The sequence below is a fragment of the Felis catus genome, chromosome B3 (genome assembly GCF_018350175.1).
Source record: "Felis catus isolate Fca126 chromosome B3, F.catus_Fca126_mat1.0, whole genome shotgun sequence".
Classification (NCBI taxonomy): domain Eukaryota; kingdom Metazoa; phylum Chordata; class Mammalia; order Carnivora; family Felidae; genus Felis; species Felis catus.
In genome coordinates, this window is record NC_058373.1 from 58,209,806 (window position 1) to 58,226,426 (window position 16,621).

The 16,621-nt window shown below is 40.0% G+C and overlaps 2 protein-coding genes across 10 annotated transcripts in view; one reads left to right on the top strand and one right to left on the bottom strand.

The window, feature by feature from the left end:
• The window catches only part of BLOC1S6 (biogenesis of lysosomal organelles complex 1 subunit 6), a 133,986-nt gene that overhangs the window by 85,415 nt on the left and 31,950 nt on the right, over positions 1-16,621 (bottom strand). The gene's annotated exons all lie outside the window — the stretch shown is intronic.
• SLC30A4 (solute carrier family 30 member 4) overlaps positions 169-16,621 on the top strand; it is a 30,507-nt gene continuing 14,054 nt past the window's right edge. For 2 of the 8 annotated variants that reach the window (XM_023255408.2, XR_006599276.1), the window contains exons 1-3: positions 490-708; positions 840-1,344; positions 8,517-8,663. In XM_023255408.2, the coding sequence (XP_023111176.1) occupies positions 954-1,344; positions 8,517-8,663 (538 nt within the window). In that variant the 5' untranslated portion in view covers positions 490-708; positions 840-953. Of the gene's footprint in view, positions 294-455; positions 709-742; positions 1,345-8,516; positions 8,664-9,008; positions 9,544-16,621 lie in introns of those variants that run through there. The other 6 variants (XM_023255413.2, XM_023255409.2, XM_023255412.2 and 3 more) reach the window with 6 other exon arrangements.

Genomic DNA, 16,621 nt, shown 5'->3' on the forward strand with positions numbered 1-16,621 from the left:
CAGCAAATTTTGTCAACTTGCCAGAGAAGCAGCAACTCGAAGAAAGCAAGCTGCTTAGTTTCTCACTTAGCAAGAAAGCACAAATTCGTTTTCTGCCCAGGATCCGCAACCGAGATCCTGCCCCGAGATTCCTGAGGCCTTCTAGGGTGGAGCGACCTCCCGCAGCAACGCCCAGCCCCAGGCGGGCGGGACCGTTCGAATCTACCCACTCGGACCGCAGGCCCCGGCTCCATCCGCTAGCGCCTCTCCGCCTGGGGAGGCGACAGTGCGGCACCAGAGACTGGGGCTTCCCTGTGAGTGCCCCTCGGGCAGAGCCGGGCGCGCGGGGCTCCGCAGCCGAGACTGGGGCTACCGGCGCGAGGCGGAGGACTGGATGCGGCACGAGCCCCTGCCCCGCCCCTTTGCGGGCGCCGCAGCCCTGCGCCGCGGGCCTGCGTGGGCTCGTGCCGACCCCTCCTTCGCGCTCCTCGCCTGCGGCCGCTGCGGCGCACGCGCGCGGTCTCGCGCAGGGCGGGGAGAGGCGGCGGCCCCCGGCGGCCGGCCCCGAACCTGTCAGACTCGGGAAGCCGGCCTGGAGTTGCGGGCGCGGCAGGCGCGAGGACGGCCCCGCTCCCCGCCCGGCCCCGGGCCGAGCTGCGCGAGTCGGCCCCGCCGAGCCGGCCGGCCGGGGGCGGGGAGATGAGCGGCGGCCCCGCGGCAGCGCCCCAGGTAGATGCGCCGCCCCCTCGCGGAGCCCCGGAGCCTCCGGGCCGGCCTGGCGCCCCCCGCCGCCCCGGGCTTCGGAACTTGTGGGCAGTATTGGGGCGCCTTTAATTTATAGCGTGTTTCGTTTTCCACAGGATGGGGAGGGACGCGCGGCAGTGCCATCGGGAACTGGCTCTCCGGTGAAGTAGGAGCCGCCGGCCGGCCGCCTGCACCGAGCCATTCCGCGCCGCGGCCGCTCAGCCTCTGCCATGGCCGGATCCGGCGCGTGGAAGCGTCTCAAATCTCTGCTACGGAAGGATGATGCGCCGCTGTTTTTAAATGACACCAGCGCCTTTGACTTCTCGGACGAGGTGGGGGACGAGGGGCTTTCTCGGTTTAACAAACTTCGAGTTGTGGTGGCCGATGATGGTTCTGAAATCCCAGAAAGGCCTGTTAACGGGGCGCACCCGGCCCTCCAGGCCGACGATGATTCCTTACTGGACCAGGACTTACCTTTGACCAACAGTCAGCTGAGTCTGAAGGTGGACCCCTGTGACAACTGCAGCAGACAGCGAGAGTTACTGAAGCAGAGAAAGGTGAAAACCAGGTTGACCATTGCTGCCGTTCTTTACTTGCTTTTCATGATTGGAGAACTTGTAGGTGAGTTGTGTGGCCAACTCACTTTCCATTTACCTTGTCCGGAGGGTTGTTGTCAAGCTTTAGCTACACAGGATTTGAGGTTTAAACGTTCTTTTCAGGAAGTTTGTTATTTATCAGTATACCGATCTGGTGATATGGAAAGGCCACACGGTTCCAAAGTGCAGATCAGCCTAAGTACAACATAAACTTTCAGAGATAACTGACATTTTCTTCCAGTTCTCCAAACACCGTGACATCTACTGTAAAGCTAAGGACATGAGCTTCATCGTATATCATTTAACTTCCTCTTTAAAAAAATTTTTAAAAATAATAATCGCCAGGTTAATTTTTGCAACCTTTAAAAATAGTAAACGACCTAGAATAACTTAGAATCATAAAATTATGAAGGTATGAAGTGACCTTACTGAACACCTGCTTTACTTTCTTTTTCACACTTAAGGAATCTGAGGGCCCAAAAGAGGTGTAAATAAGTTGTGAGGACACTTAGCTGGTTAGTGAAAGAGCCACATCTACAGTCCCGGTCTCTATTTGTGTGTGTGTGTGTGTGTGTGTGTGTGTGTGTGTGTGTGTGTGTGTGTGTGTGTGTGTCTGCATTTGACCTCAGGGGTCTCTTCATACTCTTTCCTTTTGTATTTATAGCCAAGAGATTTTCAGAATTAGATACTACTAACCTTTAAAGTGTTTCATTATAGTGAGGATCTGAAAGGAAACAGACGGCTCCCCCAGGGTTTATGAACTTGGTTTTTTCACTTTTTAATTACTCAAGTAATACATTCTCACTATAAAATACATTCTTAGAGATTAATTTCACAGTCACATTAGTGTAATTGCTAACTTCTCTTAGTGACAGTTTACAAAGTGACATAAAAGCAAGGATGTTATTCTGCCATGTTTCTTAACGAGGACCCATGATGAGAATAGAGGTGGCAGTCCAGATTAAGATGCTGGCTGGAGGTTGTATGTGGGAAAATTATATACATTTCCTACCTCATTTTATAGCTCCTCCCCAGTCCTCACTTCAGCCATGCTGGCCTTCTTTGTCCCTATGGCTTACAAAGCTCTTTACTGTCCCTAAGGCCTTCAAACTAGCTGATCCCTCTACCTCAGTGGCTCTCAAACTTTTTTGATCTCACTATATAGTAAGAAATACACTTAACACTGTGCCCGGGTGGGCATGCATGCATACATATGTAGGCATGTGTGTACACACACACACACACACACACACACACACACACACACATATTATATAGCATATATATGTATAATTAAGACAAAAGTCTTATTTCTTGTGATGCATTCTAATATTTTTTCAGTTATTCCCCCACCCCACTTAATTGATTTCATGTTCCACAAAATAGATCAGGGCTTGCAGTTTGAAAAACACTGCTTAACCTTGAGTGGCTTTTCCCAAATCTTCTCTTGACTGGTGTCTTGACATTCATATCTTACTCCAAAAGATACCTCTGAGAGACCTTTTCTGACTGACTAAAGTAAACATCTCCTCTCTCCTGTTCTGTCCCCAACTTTAAAAGCCCAAAGCATGAGATTATCTTGTTTGTATATTCACTTGTTTAATATCTCTCTTCTGCTGAAATGTAAGCTGCGTTCTCAGCACCTAAAACAATGACTGGCACAGAGTTGACACTCAATAAATTTGTGTTGAGTTAATTTTTATTGTGTTAGAGAACTATAAATGCTTAAGCTGTAAAGAAATTTTAAAAGGAGTTAAGCTGTAGCTGATAAGGCATGGCCTCAGCAGACTAAGATTCAATGACTTGCCCAAATTCACACAGCTAGAAAGTTGAGTCAGTCAGATTTAGTGATTCTTGAAGTTAATATTTAATATTTGAAGTTAAAGTCACATTAATCACAATTTTCCCGCTTAAAATTATTTTACCTAAGTAAAAATTAAGATAAAATTGTCCTGACATACTATTTTTAAAATCTGTTACTTGGTAAATGTGGTTTTGTGAAAGCCACAATAAGTATTTTCTTTCAAATATTTATTTTCAAATAGAAAAATCTTTTGTTAATACAGAAATGCTAATACTTAGGATAAGCATTAACAAATATTCAGAATATTAGAGTTAAATTGTATATAGTAGAGCATTTATTAAAGTGTATCAAAAACACTTAGAAATAACGTATCTTATATAGGAAGTATGGAATAATTTAAAAAATGAAGTAATTTAAAGATCTGAAAGAGAAGACTTGATTTTGAATCTTGGCATTGCACTAATTTGCTCTGAGACTTTAGACAGGTCTATTCTTCTTTCATTCAGCAAGTATTTTTTGAGTACTTAACTCTATGCCAGGCACCGTATTAGGTATTGTGGTATGCAATGCAGACAAAACTATTATAATCCCTACTGTTTGAAGCACTTAGTCTAATATAGGGCACGGATATTAAATACATAAATAAATTTAAAATTCATATGGACTTAAGTGTTATGAAGAAAAAAAATTAGGTAGTATAAGACATTGTAACCAAGGGGACATAGTTTATGTATGAGCCAGGTATAGTTAAACCAAAAAAAAAAGAATGGTAGGAGTTATCCAAGCAAAAGGAGTAGAGGAGTTTTCCAAGTGAAGAGAACAGCATGTACAAAGGTCCTAAAAGCCTCCAAAAAGAAGGCAAGTTTGGCTCGAATATAGTAAGAAAAAAGGAAAAGAGACAGGAGCGCCAGGTCAGGTTGGTTCTGATAGACCATGTTAAGAGTGCAGTTTTTTTTTTTTTAAGTTTATTCAATTTTGAGAGAAAGAGAGAGAGTGAACAGGGGAGGAGCAGAGAGAGGGAGACAGAATCAGAAGCAGGCTCCAGGCTCTGAGCTGTCAGCACAGAGCCCGATGCGGGGCTCGAACTCACGAGTCGCGAGATCATGACTGGAGCTGAAGTCAGAAGCTTTACCGACTAAGCCACTCAGGTGCCCCAAGAGTGCAGTTTTTAATTATAAGTACAACGAAAAGCCAGTGGAGCCTTTTAAATGGAGAATGACATGATGGGATTTATCTTTTTAAAATACTATTGTGGCTCTTATGTGGAGATGGATTGGAGAGTGCAAGAATGGAAGCAAGTAAACTATTGCAGGGGTCCAGACAAGAAATGATTATGGCTTGGATTAGTGTGGATGGACTGGTTGAGAATCATTCTAGAGGTAACATTAACAAAACTTACTAATGGTTTAGATATGGGGATTAATGGGAGAGCAGCATCAGGAATGATTCTGAAGTTTCTCATTTAAGCATCTGAGTGTAGAGAAATGTATGTCATTTATGAAGCACGGAGGAAATACAGAGCAGGATATAGGCATCGGCTGAAGGGTTGTTTCAGACATTTTAATTATCAATTGTATGTAAAATAGCCAAGTAAAGATGCCTAGTGCGCTGTTACATATGAGTCAGTAGTCCAGAAGAGAGGTCAAGTTAAGAGATACAGTGTGTAATGCCATCAGAATGTGAAAAACCACCTAGAAAACCCAGGTTTTAGGGAACTCCAACTTTGGAAGTCAGGCAGAAGACAAACTAGGTATTCCAGAATCTCAGAAAATAGAGTATTTCCAAGTGGAAATAAGTTGAAGCTGCTGAAAGGTCTAATAAGATGAGAACTAAAATATCCTTTGGATTTAGTAATGGTTATTGATTAACAACTGCATTTTTATTGGGAATGAAAAAGCTTGAATGAATGAATGCAAACAGACTTCCAGATAAAGATAGCAAATGAACTCATGTATCTAAATGTACTTTCTCCTGAAGCCTCTTTTAAACTATAATAAAGGGAATTTTAAATACACACACACACAAAACCGTTTATCCATCCATATGTGTATGTGTATGTATATCCACAAAGATTGGGAAAACTAGAGACAAGATAAATTTGGGAAACTAGAGATGGATGAAAGAAGTAACTGACTTAATAGACCCTAGGAAGCCAGCTCCTAAGCAAGCAGTTGGGGACAGCCAAGAAGCAACCTAATTCATCAGAATTCATCAGAAATACCTAGAGAATTTATTTGTAAGTTTGTTTATTTATTTATGTATATAGAGAGAGCATGAGTTGAGGAGAGGCAGAGAGAGAAAGAGAGACAGAATTCCAAGCAGGCTCTACGCGGACAGCGTGGAACCTGATGCAGGGCCCATAAGATCATGACCTGAACTGAAATCAAGAATTGGACGCTTAACCAACTGAGCCACCCAGGTGCCCCACACCTAGAGAATTTATTAAATAAAACAAATTGCTGGGGGAGAGTTTCTAATTTCGTAGGTCTGGGATAGGGCCTGAGAATTTGCTTTTCTAACAAGTTCCCAGGGAATGCTGATACTGCTGATCTAGGGACCATACTGAGAACTAACTACTGCACTTCAGAAGCCTCAGTAGGCCCAGAATTGTTTGCACCAGATACCCCTAGGAGTGTGGGTAAAGAGGAAGACAAAGGAAGCTAGTTAAACCCTGTTTAAGAGCCAGTCGGATATAATAATATAATTCCTATCCAGAGAAATAGATTATTTATCAACAAGAATAGGCTAGGGCAGCTGGGTGGCTCTGTTGGTTGAGCGTCTGACTTCTGATCAGGTTACAATCTCACAATCATGTGTTTGAGCCCCACATCAGGCTCTTCTGCTGTCAGCCCAGAGCCCACTTGCGATCCTAACTACCCCCCTCTCCCTACCCCTACCCCACTTTCGCTGTCTCTCAAAACAAACTAAAAAAAAAAAAGATTAGAAAAAAGAATGAGCTGTTGTAAAAAAGAAAATCAGGGTAAAGAGCTTTTCAACAATAAAAACAAAATTTTTAAACTTCATAAAAGTTAGAAGAGAAGATGAATTAAGGTAATCTCTTAGAGAGTAGAGCAAAAAGATAAGAGAAAAAACGTAAGAAAATTAGTGTGTCAATCCAAACTCCAAGTAATAGGAGTTTGAGGAATAGAGAAAGCAGAAGAAAAGAAATTACCAACAATATAGTTTAAGAAATTTCTCCAGAACTGAAGGGTGTACATTTCCAGATTAAAACAGTCAACAAAAACCCAGCAAGTTGGGTGAAAATAAACCCACACCAAGGCGTATCATTGTGAAATTTCAGAATACAGGGAACACTTTGTTATCTGTTGCCTCAGGCAGCTGCAGTGTTGAACAATTCCCTGTGATTGTTTTTGACAAACCTTCCTTAGGGTTTGCATAGGGCAGATCCCCAAGTCAAGTCCAGTGAAAACAGCCTTGCTAGTATGGCCTTCCAGGGAACTACCAGACAGATCCAATAATGCTAGTTCTTTGGGATTGGGCTTTTTAGGAGCTCTAACCCCATTTGATACCTTGCAGTGGCTGCCAGACTGATATTTTCACTGTGCTTGTTGGTTTTCAGGGCTACCACAGAGCTGGAGAGAGGGAGATGGGTCCAAGGCGAATTAGAATGCCACAGAGCTCACTGTTCTTATAAAGATTCAGTCATTTTCCTTGAATTAATACTTCCTGTGTCAGCCTTTGGTTAATTTCCAGGGTTCTGAAAAAGCTGATTTGGACCATTTTTGCACATATTCTCCCAGCTTTTGTGGAGATTATTTTCAGAGGTCCTTAGTTTGCTAGTTTTGCTGATCATTATCAACACGTGGCTCTTTAAATATGTTAACTAAAATTAAATAAATTCAACTCCTCAGTTGCACTAGCCATATTTCAAATGCTCAAAAGTTACATGTGACTAGTGTCTACTCTACTGGACAGCATACATAGAATATTTTCATCATCTCAGAAAGTTAATGGACAATACAACTTTGAGGTATTATTTTTATTTTATAAAGAAACTGAGGCTCAAAAGTATTAACTAACTGGCTGAGAGTTTCAGAGAGTCTAAAATCTCATATTATTAACTACCAAGTTATACTTTCTCTTAGTGATTTTAGCTTTTTAATGTCAAGGGAATACATAAAAACTGGTATTTGTATAGAGCACATTGAAGTAAATGGATGTGATTTCAAGATCGCCAGCTTGTGTCCTGCTGCTCTTGGCTGTGCACACTCATCCCAGAAAGAGAGGGAACAGTGGCTCAGCACACTTAATGTGTCATAATACCCTGACCATGAAGTTCACTGTAACAGTGATTCTCAGAGGTACCAAGACTAGAAGCGTCGATGTCACCTTGGGAACATGTTAAAAATAGAGATTCCCAAGCCTCATCCAGCTCTATTGAATTAGAAATTCTGGGAGTGGGGCAAGCAATCTGCAGTTTAACAAATCTTCCAGGTGATTCTGATACACAAAAGTTTGAATGCTTGGCATAAAAAAGCTTATTTAATGAATGGTGCTAGGAAAATTGATTCACCATAATAGAACAACATACATATATGTATACACACACATACACATCTATGAAATGAATTTTACATGCTGCATATACATATAATGGCTGGAAAATCAGTGTTAAAAATTGTGCTCTAAATACCATGTTTAATCCTTCTGAAACATTGCTGTCTATAACCAAGGGAATCAGTTAAGGTACTAATTAGTTAATGTACTCATGTACATTAAAAAAATGTCTTCCATTTAATTTTGTGTTCAAACCCTCACAACAAGTGAGTATCTACCTTTACCTTTTTTGTAATATTTACATATTGTGGTTATTAATTTCAGTGTCTAATAAGATTAGTAGTTTGAGTAAAAGCTGCAGTGCTAAACCACAAAAATTTCTGTGTGTTAGCCTCCAATTTAGTGGTACTTAATTTTTTAAGGTCATTGACTCCTCAGAGAATCTGTTCTTAGAAATGAAAATTTTCTTTTTTTTAATTGTTTTTAATGTTATTTATTTTTGAGAGAGCGAGCAAGCAGGAAAGGGGCAAAGAGAGAAGGAGAAACGGAATCCAAAGCAGGCCCCAGGCTCTGAGCTGTCAGCAGAGTCAGATGGGGGGCTGGAACTCATAACTGTGAGATCATGACCTGAGCTGAACTCGGACTTAACCAACTGAGCCATCCAGGCGCCCCATGAAAGGGATGTTTTCATCACAAAAATATATGCATATTTAGTGTTCTGTATAAAATTTCAGAGTACCTTGATTTAATTGTGATTGGATAAATACTTAATTGAAAGTTGATGTTTTGTAGGATGTTACATATTTTTGGTTTGATTGCTTATGTTTATTATTTTAACTAACGTATTCCTTCTTCTCTCTCATCTTTACTCCAAGGTGGATACATTGCAAATAGCCTAGCAATCATGACAGATGCACTTCATATGTTAACTGACCTAAGTGCTATCATACTGACCCTGCTTGCTTTGTGGCTGTCCTCAAAATCTCCAACCAAAAGATTCACCTTTGGATTTCATCGCTTAGGTAGGTAATTGGAGTTTCTTTTGGTTTATCAAGTTTTATAGTAAAACCACAATGAACTATAACTAGCCTTTGATTAACTGAAATCTTTCTGGTGATAACCTATTTGAAAAAAGCAAATGACAACAGATGAACAAGATTTATTCAGGTACATATATTCCAGGGTACATTCAGCCTAGTCAGCTAAACTGCTTACACATGTAAAATTATATGGTAATCATTAATCTTTAAGTGTTGATCCCTATTTCCTGAAGATGTTATCAGAAAAGAAGTTTACCTTCATTTTATTCAACCAGGCAAAACTACATGGGTTTGTTAATGTGTATTAACTTTTTTCTTTCACTTCAGGTGTTCCAACCAAAGCTACTGTAGCCCAGATCTTAAGCAGTACTGTCATAGGTATAACATATACTGTGTGGCTGACCTTCACTGCTGCCACTGTATCAATATAATTCTGTAAGTGCTGACAAAGATTCTTTGCTTGACCAAAGTTTAGTCAGTCTCCTGAACCTTCTCCCAAGCCCATCTGTGCACTTCCTTATAAAATCTTATTTTAGCAAAAACCCTTCTAAGCCAATTTAACAGCACCCCCACTCTTAATGTCTGATGGATTATCCCCTAGGCGATGTCTCATTGCACTGGCTTGTGTCTAGCGAGAATTCTGTTATGTCCGTTTAGCCAGAGTCCCCATACTCCTGATGTTTCCCCTTAGTAATTTTCCATCCACTGACTCCCACCTTGCTCCATGGCTGTAAATTCCCCCTTGCTTATTCAGTGTTCAGTGTTGAGCCCAATCTCTTCCCCCACTGCAGAGTTCTGTTACAGTGGTCATGTAACCTATCTTGGTAGCTTCCTCTCCCTGAATAAAGTCTTCTTTACCATGTGTTGACAAGTGTCATTAAAATTTTTTTCTTTCACTGTACACATATTTTTATTTTACTATTTTGAGCAAATAAGAATTGAGAGTTAAAATCATACATTGTTATCCATACAACTCTTTCCTGTGTTACTGTGTTTTTAGATTTTTTACTTATTTTTAAAATATGTATAAGGCAGTTACTTGAACTAATATGTGAAATGCCATATATCCAGATGTCATTTGCTTAGAACCCAAAAATTGACATTTAGGTGGCTTCAGCAAAACCTATCTTAAAGAACCAGAATTAACAACTTGTAGTTTAATTTTGTAGAGACACTGACACTCTATCAGTATATCTGCTGTCACTGACACTGCTAATATATCAATCAGTTCTTCCCCTTCTTGGTTACTCTTCTAAAATTTAGTCCCTGGGCCTTCTGTGTAAAACTTGACATTGTGCCTTAAAGGCTATATATTTCAAGGAGCTATCCTGATTATCAGATTGGGAAATTATTTGGCATCCCTTCCCCTTAGCTGCTTGCTGTACAGGAGAGCTGATGCCCTGAGTGAGGTGTTTCTGTTGTTTGTTAAGCCACTGCATAGCGTACATTGGGATGTGTTCCTAAAACACACCCCACTGTTTACCAACATACTATACGCTCATTTGTTACCTGATTGCCTTGGGCCTTTTAAACAACTTCAAGATTATTTTCAAACTTTAATTTCTTGTGATTTAAATGCCTTCAATTTAAGATCTGACACTCAAACACAGCATCATGGAATGGGGGTTTTTACCTTCCACTACTATTTGGAAGAGTGCATTTCATTTTGTCCTGTGGCTCTTAAACTTTTAGGTTATAGAGCATTTGGAATGCTAATGAAAATGGTGGAGTTCTCCCCCAGAAACATGCAATAACAGAATATAGAAAGTCCCACATATAATAAGAACCTATAATCATGAAAATTCTGTTAGATATCAAAGTAGTACTTAGTGTTTCTCTAGGTAGTCACTTTGTTTCATCATAGATAACAAGCACTATGAAAACATGAGAGAAAACAGAACTTGCTGTTCTATTTATCTCTGCAAGTTTCTGTGGAGAGTTGAATCTTCCTTTTTCCTTAAAAGTACAAAGTTCACACTTGTGGCCTAGATATCAGCATTTGACTCCTGTCTCTCCTGAGAGTTCCTTGAAATAAAAACAACAAAGAGAAGCAAGGGATTGGGTCACCAATAAGCAAGAAATTTCTGGAAGTTGAAAGATAGATGGGAGTGGGTTGGAGGAAGAAACAGGGAAGCTGTAGCCTAGAGTACACTGAGCCAGGACCTGGATCAGCCCAGCAGATCTCCAAAGAAGAGCCAGGGACAGAGATGAGTAGGAGGGAGAACTGGGGCTGAAAATAAGCACAATTAATTGAATGGCTATAAATGGGAAACTGTTGCACAACATTGTGCCTATACTAAAAGCCACTGATTTGGGCACTTTAAATTGTTGAAATGGTGAATTTTGTCTGAAGTTTTTAAAAGTCATCTAAAAAAAAAAGAGTTGTTAAAATCTAGGTAGATGAGTATTTCCCAAAGGTACAGAGGGACTCAAATCTTCACTAGAAGGGCCTTTTGGGATCTTCATTTTCTTCTTTGCATTCCAAAATTTTATGAGGCTATATCTAGATATAGAACTTACTTCACTTATTCTGCTCTTTGGGGGAGGATTAAAAAGACAAGGATATGTAGAATTGAATAAGGCTGTAAAACAAAGCAGTGGCTGTCCTGTGTTCCACAAAATATATTGCTTCATGAGTAATCTCTTCACATTCTGTAGGAGAACGTATGTTTATATTGGACACTTTTAAGTAGTGTGCCTCCTGTGTCTTGGGGATTCAGGTCCTAAAAAAGCGCTGCAGAAGGAATCCCCTTCTGGTGTGTTAACTGTCGTTGAATTTTGTTTTGATGCAGGGTAGGGGGAGGGGGTAAGACAGGAGTTGGTTTTTTTCTTTGTTGATCTGTCTTGTAAATATGTAAAGTTTATGTGTTGCAAGAATAAACAATTAATTTCTAATACAAAGGATTTCCTCAGAGAAGCCTTGTTTTCATTCTGTCCCCTCCATCCCTTCCTCTAATCCCACTCCTTATTAGTAATGATTTTTTTTTAATTTTTTTTTTAACGTTTATTTATTTTTGAGACAGGGAGAGACAGACCATGAACGGGGGAGGGGCAGAGAGAGAGAGGGAGACACAGAGTCCGAAGCAGGCTCCAGGCTCTGAGCCATCAGCCCAGAGCCCGACGCGGGGCTCGAACTAACGGACCGTGAGATGGTGACCTGAGCTGAAGTCAGACGCTTAACCGACTGAGCCACCCAGGCGCCCCATTAATGATTTTAAATTTGTTTCTGACCTATCCTTCCAGCATTTCCTTTTGAAAGTACAAGAGAATATATACATACACCTCACCACCTTACTTTATGTGTTTTTCATACATGTTCATATCCTGTTACCTGTCACCCTTTCTTATGCAAAAGGCAGCATACTGTGTACCCTGTTCTAGACCTAGAGGTGGGTGCCTGTGAACGATAGTCAGATATTAGTAGTACCATTCCTTAAATATATTTCCTTTTTGTTTGCTCATCACACTTTATGTATGCCTAATAGCATTTATCACATTTTTATAGCTGTTTTTTATGAAACCATATCTCCTAGACCATGAATGAAGTAGGAATGGAAACGTAATATTAAACTCTGTAAGTGCAGTATAAGAGATTATTAATTGTTGCATAGTCAGGCTGAGTAAATAAGGACATGAAAACTGTGAAACAGATTATTTAGTATAGCTCATGAACCTCAAATCATTGTGTTTGGGGTGCATTAAGCCAGTTTCCAAACTAGGAATAGGGATATTTTTGAAATTTGGGGACTAATATATTTGGGACTTGAAAACATTTATCTGTAATTCTGAAACTGTGGTCATGTTCACAAACTACACTATAAAAATTTATATGATCCATAACATAACTGAGTACTGACTTCTAGATCCCTTTGACATAGTAAGAAATTAGTCAAAAGAGTGTTTCTTCTTGGTGTCAGTCAGGGGCAGCCCTGTTTTTTACCACTTTTAGAGTTTTGTGAATAAATTGTCTTTGGTTCAGATCAGAGATCTGCAGTTTTACTAGCTAATAAGACCTTTTGGGGAGTGATTTAATCTAAGTACAAATTTTTGCGTTTGGTTTTCTTTTTTTTTCTGTAAAATAGGAATGATAGTACTTCCACTGCAGAATTGTAAAAAATACATTAAGGTGGTAAGATATAAGTACCTACCTAACCTGCTACCTGGCACAGAGTAAACTCCCAATAAAAGTTAGTTCCAATCTTCTTTTCCTTCCCTCTTCTCCCTGCCCACACTTACCCACACTTTTCATATCTTTGAAAATGGTCCACGCCCCCAAATTGCCTGCCTTCCCTCCCTGCTAATTGGAATTCTTCTCTTTGTGTAACTGTCTAAGCTAGGTAGGAGAAGAGAAAGGTGATTCATCCTGATGATTAAGCAACAGTTTAAAAATTTTTTTAATCTTTTATTTATTTTTGAGAGAGAGACAGTGTGAGTGGGGGAGGAAGAGAGAGAGAGAGAGAGGAACACAGAATCCAAATCAGGCTCAAGGCTCGAACTGTCAGCACAGAGCCTGACATGGGGCTCGAACCCATGAACCATGAGATCATGACCTGAGCGAACTTGGATGCTTAACCGAGCCACCCAGGCGCCCCTAAACAACAGTTTTTAAAGATGAAGTATTTAACTCAGGTCTTTTGTAGCACTTTTGGCAATATAAAATTTATTTTAGCAAAAATCATTTAGTGAAGGTGAGAGAAAAGTGGTTTTAGTTTGAGGAGAAAAGCAAGTGGCCATCCCAGGAGTCAGTTCCATTCTGGTGATACATTCCTTTCCTTCATGTGAACTCAGAGATTGTGTAAAATCATTCAGGTTTTTCTGTTTTTCTTTTTCTTTTATTACATTACAGTGGCAATTCTTTTGTGGGAAAAGGGAGAGTTGGCTAGGAACCATTATATGAGCTATTTTTAAATGCTTGGATTTATTTGACTGTGGGTATGTCCTCTTTTTCTGGAAGTTAAAAACCTTAGAACTTAATGAAACATACTATAGGAGAAATCCCACAAATCCTTAGGAGGAATAGCACTATCTGCCAGACAAGGGGAAATGCTGTTCTAAAGAAACTGTGAAAACCCTTGCTTGCTTTCTACTTTTATCCTTCTCTATGGATTAGGAGCATAATTGACTCTTATTTATGGCTTTTCTGTCACTTCTTGGGCTGAAGAAGCTGCATGGCTTAGATAAAGATAGAGATAAGATGAAAGGACTATAGTAAGCAGAGTTGTCTGTATTTGAAATAAAAAAAGCAAAATTTACATTTTGGCAATGCGAATCATCAGCCTAGGTTAATGGCAAAGTGACAGTGTAGGAGTGTAGCAGTGTGTGGTTCCACTCAGCAAAGACCTAGGCAGATCTGGCTAGATGATGGTTGTCCTAAGGTAGGTATATAGTTGTAATGTTAATTCTGTGTAGTTTGTTATTTTATTCCCTGATGCTAAAGGAGCAGAAAGTTTTCAGCTAAAAAATCTCTTCCCCCATACATGCAGCAAAAAAAAACATCATCTCTTCTCCTTAGTGATTCATTTTAACAGCTTCCTCCCACCCCTGACAAGAATTATGCCTATTAATTATTCACATCTTAGAATTAATTCATATCACCTGAACATCTGGAAAAGAATAGGTGTGTCCTAGAAATGGGAGTTTTTACTAAGGCTGAAGGAAGCCATGAGTGAGGTGGTCAATGTTGGACAGCCAAACGTCAATTTGACAGTGCTGGGTACCTTGGGTGTGGGGTAGAGGGAGTGGTGAGAAGGCAGGAAATAGAATTGAGAATAGCAGTTGAAAGGATCCAAAGATGAACTTTGCAGTTTAGCTTGGTGTTCTGGTGGCAACAGTGGGCCACTGAAAAATGTCTTAGCCTGAATGCAGTAGGACTGTCTGTGATTAAGTCGAAATTCAAATACACGTTTGGAAATTTTAGCCAAATCCAGCACAGCCTACTGATTTTCCTTCTGTTTCCTTCCTATCTTTTGTTGGAAGAAGGTAGTAGCATAAAAGGAAATACAAGAGACAATGTGTCTCCATTCTCCTTCCCTGTTCGTTTTTGTAAACCTCTGAAACCTGTCTTTAGATGTTTGCTATAATTTTTTGAGGCAATAGAAAGACAAACATTATATAATTTGAAGGAAATCTGTTCATTATTGGCATCATAGCATTAGAAAAGTTAGCAGTTATGATAGGCCAGTACATCTGGCCACACTCATGGAAAACAAAGTATGCTTGGGTTGAGTTTGGTTTACATAGTTGAAGCAGATTGTTAATCATTCACTGAATCGATGCTCAACAGGTTAATTGAATGAATAGTAGTATACCTTGGGGAGACCAGCAGTAAATATATACACAAATACAACATAATTATAAATTATGTTAAATGCTATGAAGTAGGGGCACCTGGGTGGCTCAATTGATTAAATGTCCGACTTCAGCTCTGGTCATGATCTCACAGCTTGTGGGTTCGAGCCCCACGTCGGGCTCTGTGCTGACAGCTCAGAGCCTGGAACCTGTTTCAGACTGTGTGGGTGTCTCTCTGTCCCTGCCCCTCCCCTGCTCGTGCTGTGTCTGTCTCTCTCAAAAATGAATAAACATTAAAAAAAATTTAAATGCTATGGAGCAAACGAATATGGTACTATGATGGAGAATAACTGGAGGACAGAGAAGGAAGGACTCAGTGTTTTTCATATGAACCTTGAAAACCTCTAGTTTTGGCAATTTATAGATGTGTTAAAATATGCATTTTTCACACTTTATAGTACTGTCAAAACTTGATAATCATCTGTGTTTTCTCCCATTTGATTTTTTTTTCTTACCATTTATTAGCCATTCAAACCAAAACTGTTTATTCTCTGTGTGTGAAATTCAGGGTATATTTTAAAAGACCTAAGTGATGTAATAATAACATGTATTCACTCACCTTCCTCTTCCAGTGCTACATTTCAGTCAGGTGGAGTGAGTTAATTATTTGTGTGTAAAGTAGCAAAATATGTTAGAACTACTATAATAATAGGTTTTCTAGAATTTCCATAAAAATCTTTCAAGAGTTTTTAATTTATGATACATTTCCATTTAGTCAAGTTTACCTAAAGTTACCGGGGTAGTAACTTTCACAGAAATCTGGGTTTTTGTTTTTGTTTATTTTTATTTAAAAATTTTTTTTTAATGTTTATTTATTTCTGAGAGAGAGAGAGAGAGACAGCATGAGCAGGGGAGGGGCAGAGAGAGGGAGGGAGACACAGAATCCGAAGCAGGCTCCAGGCTCTCAGCTGTCAGCACAGAGCTCGACGTGGGGCTTGAACTCACGAACCATGAGATCATGACCTGAGCTAAAGTCGGAGGCTTAACCTGAGCCACCCAGGCGCCCCAGAAATCTGGGGTTTCAATTGTGAAAGTTCCTGGGTCTCCCTTCAAAGATGAAAAATCCGTATGTTATGTACTCTTTTTTTGTTGAAAACCTTTATTGTATGTTATGTGACCAGAGACTAACCCAGAGCAAGAATGAGAGGAGTAGAGCAAGTCATAATGTGGTTGTTGATGGAAAGCTTCCCTCTCTCTTAACTGTTGGGGGGCAAAAATCTTGCCTATGTTTATCTGCATTCCATCATGTTAAAGATACTATGGGGAAAAAAAATCTTAAACGCTCATTCCTCCCATTCTTGATATTTCACCAAAATCTCATTTATTCATAGTGAAAGAGCTTCTATCAAAAGAAATGATCATAGTAGTACTATTAGGATTTTTAGCTATATACTATCATCTGTGCCTTATACTTCTCAGTTATAAATCTCAGCCCTAAAAATCTATTTCAGGTTTTCTTTTTCTCCTTTTGCAGTTATCGGTATCCTGTCTAGAAGACATTTTGACAGGTGATTAGAATAAAAAATAACAGATGAGGGGCGCCTGGGTGGCTCAGTCGGTTAAGCGTCCGACTTCTGCTCAGGTCATGATCT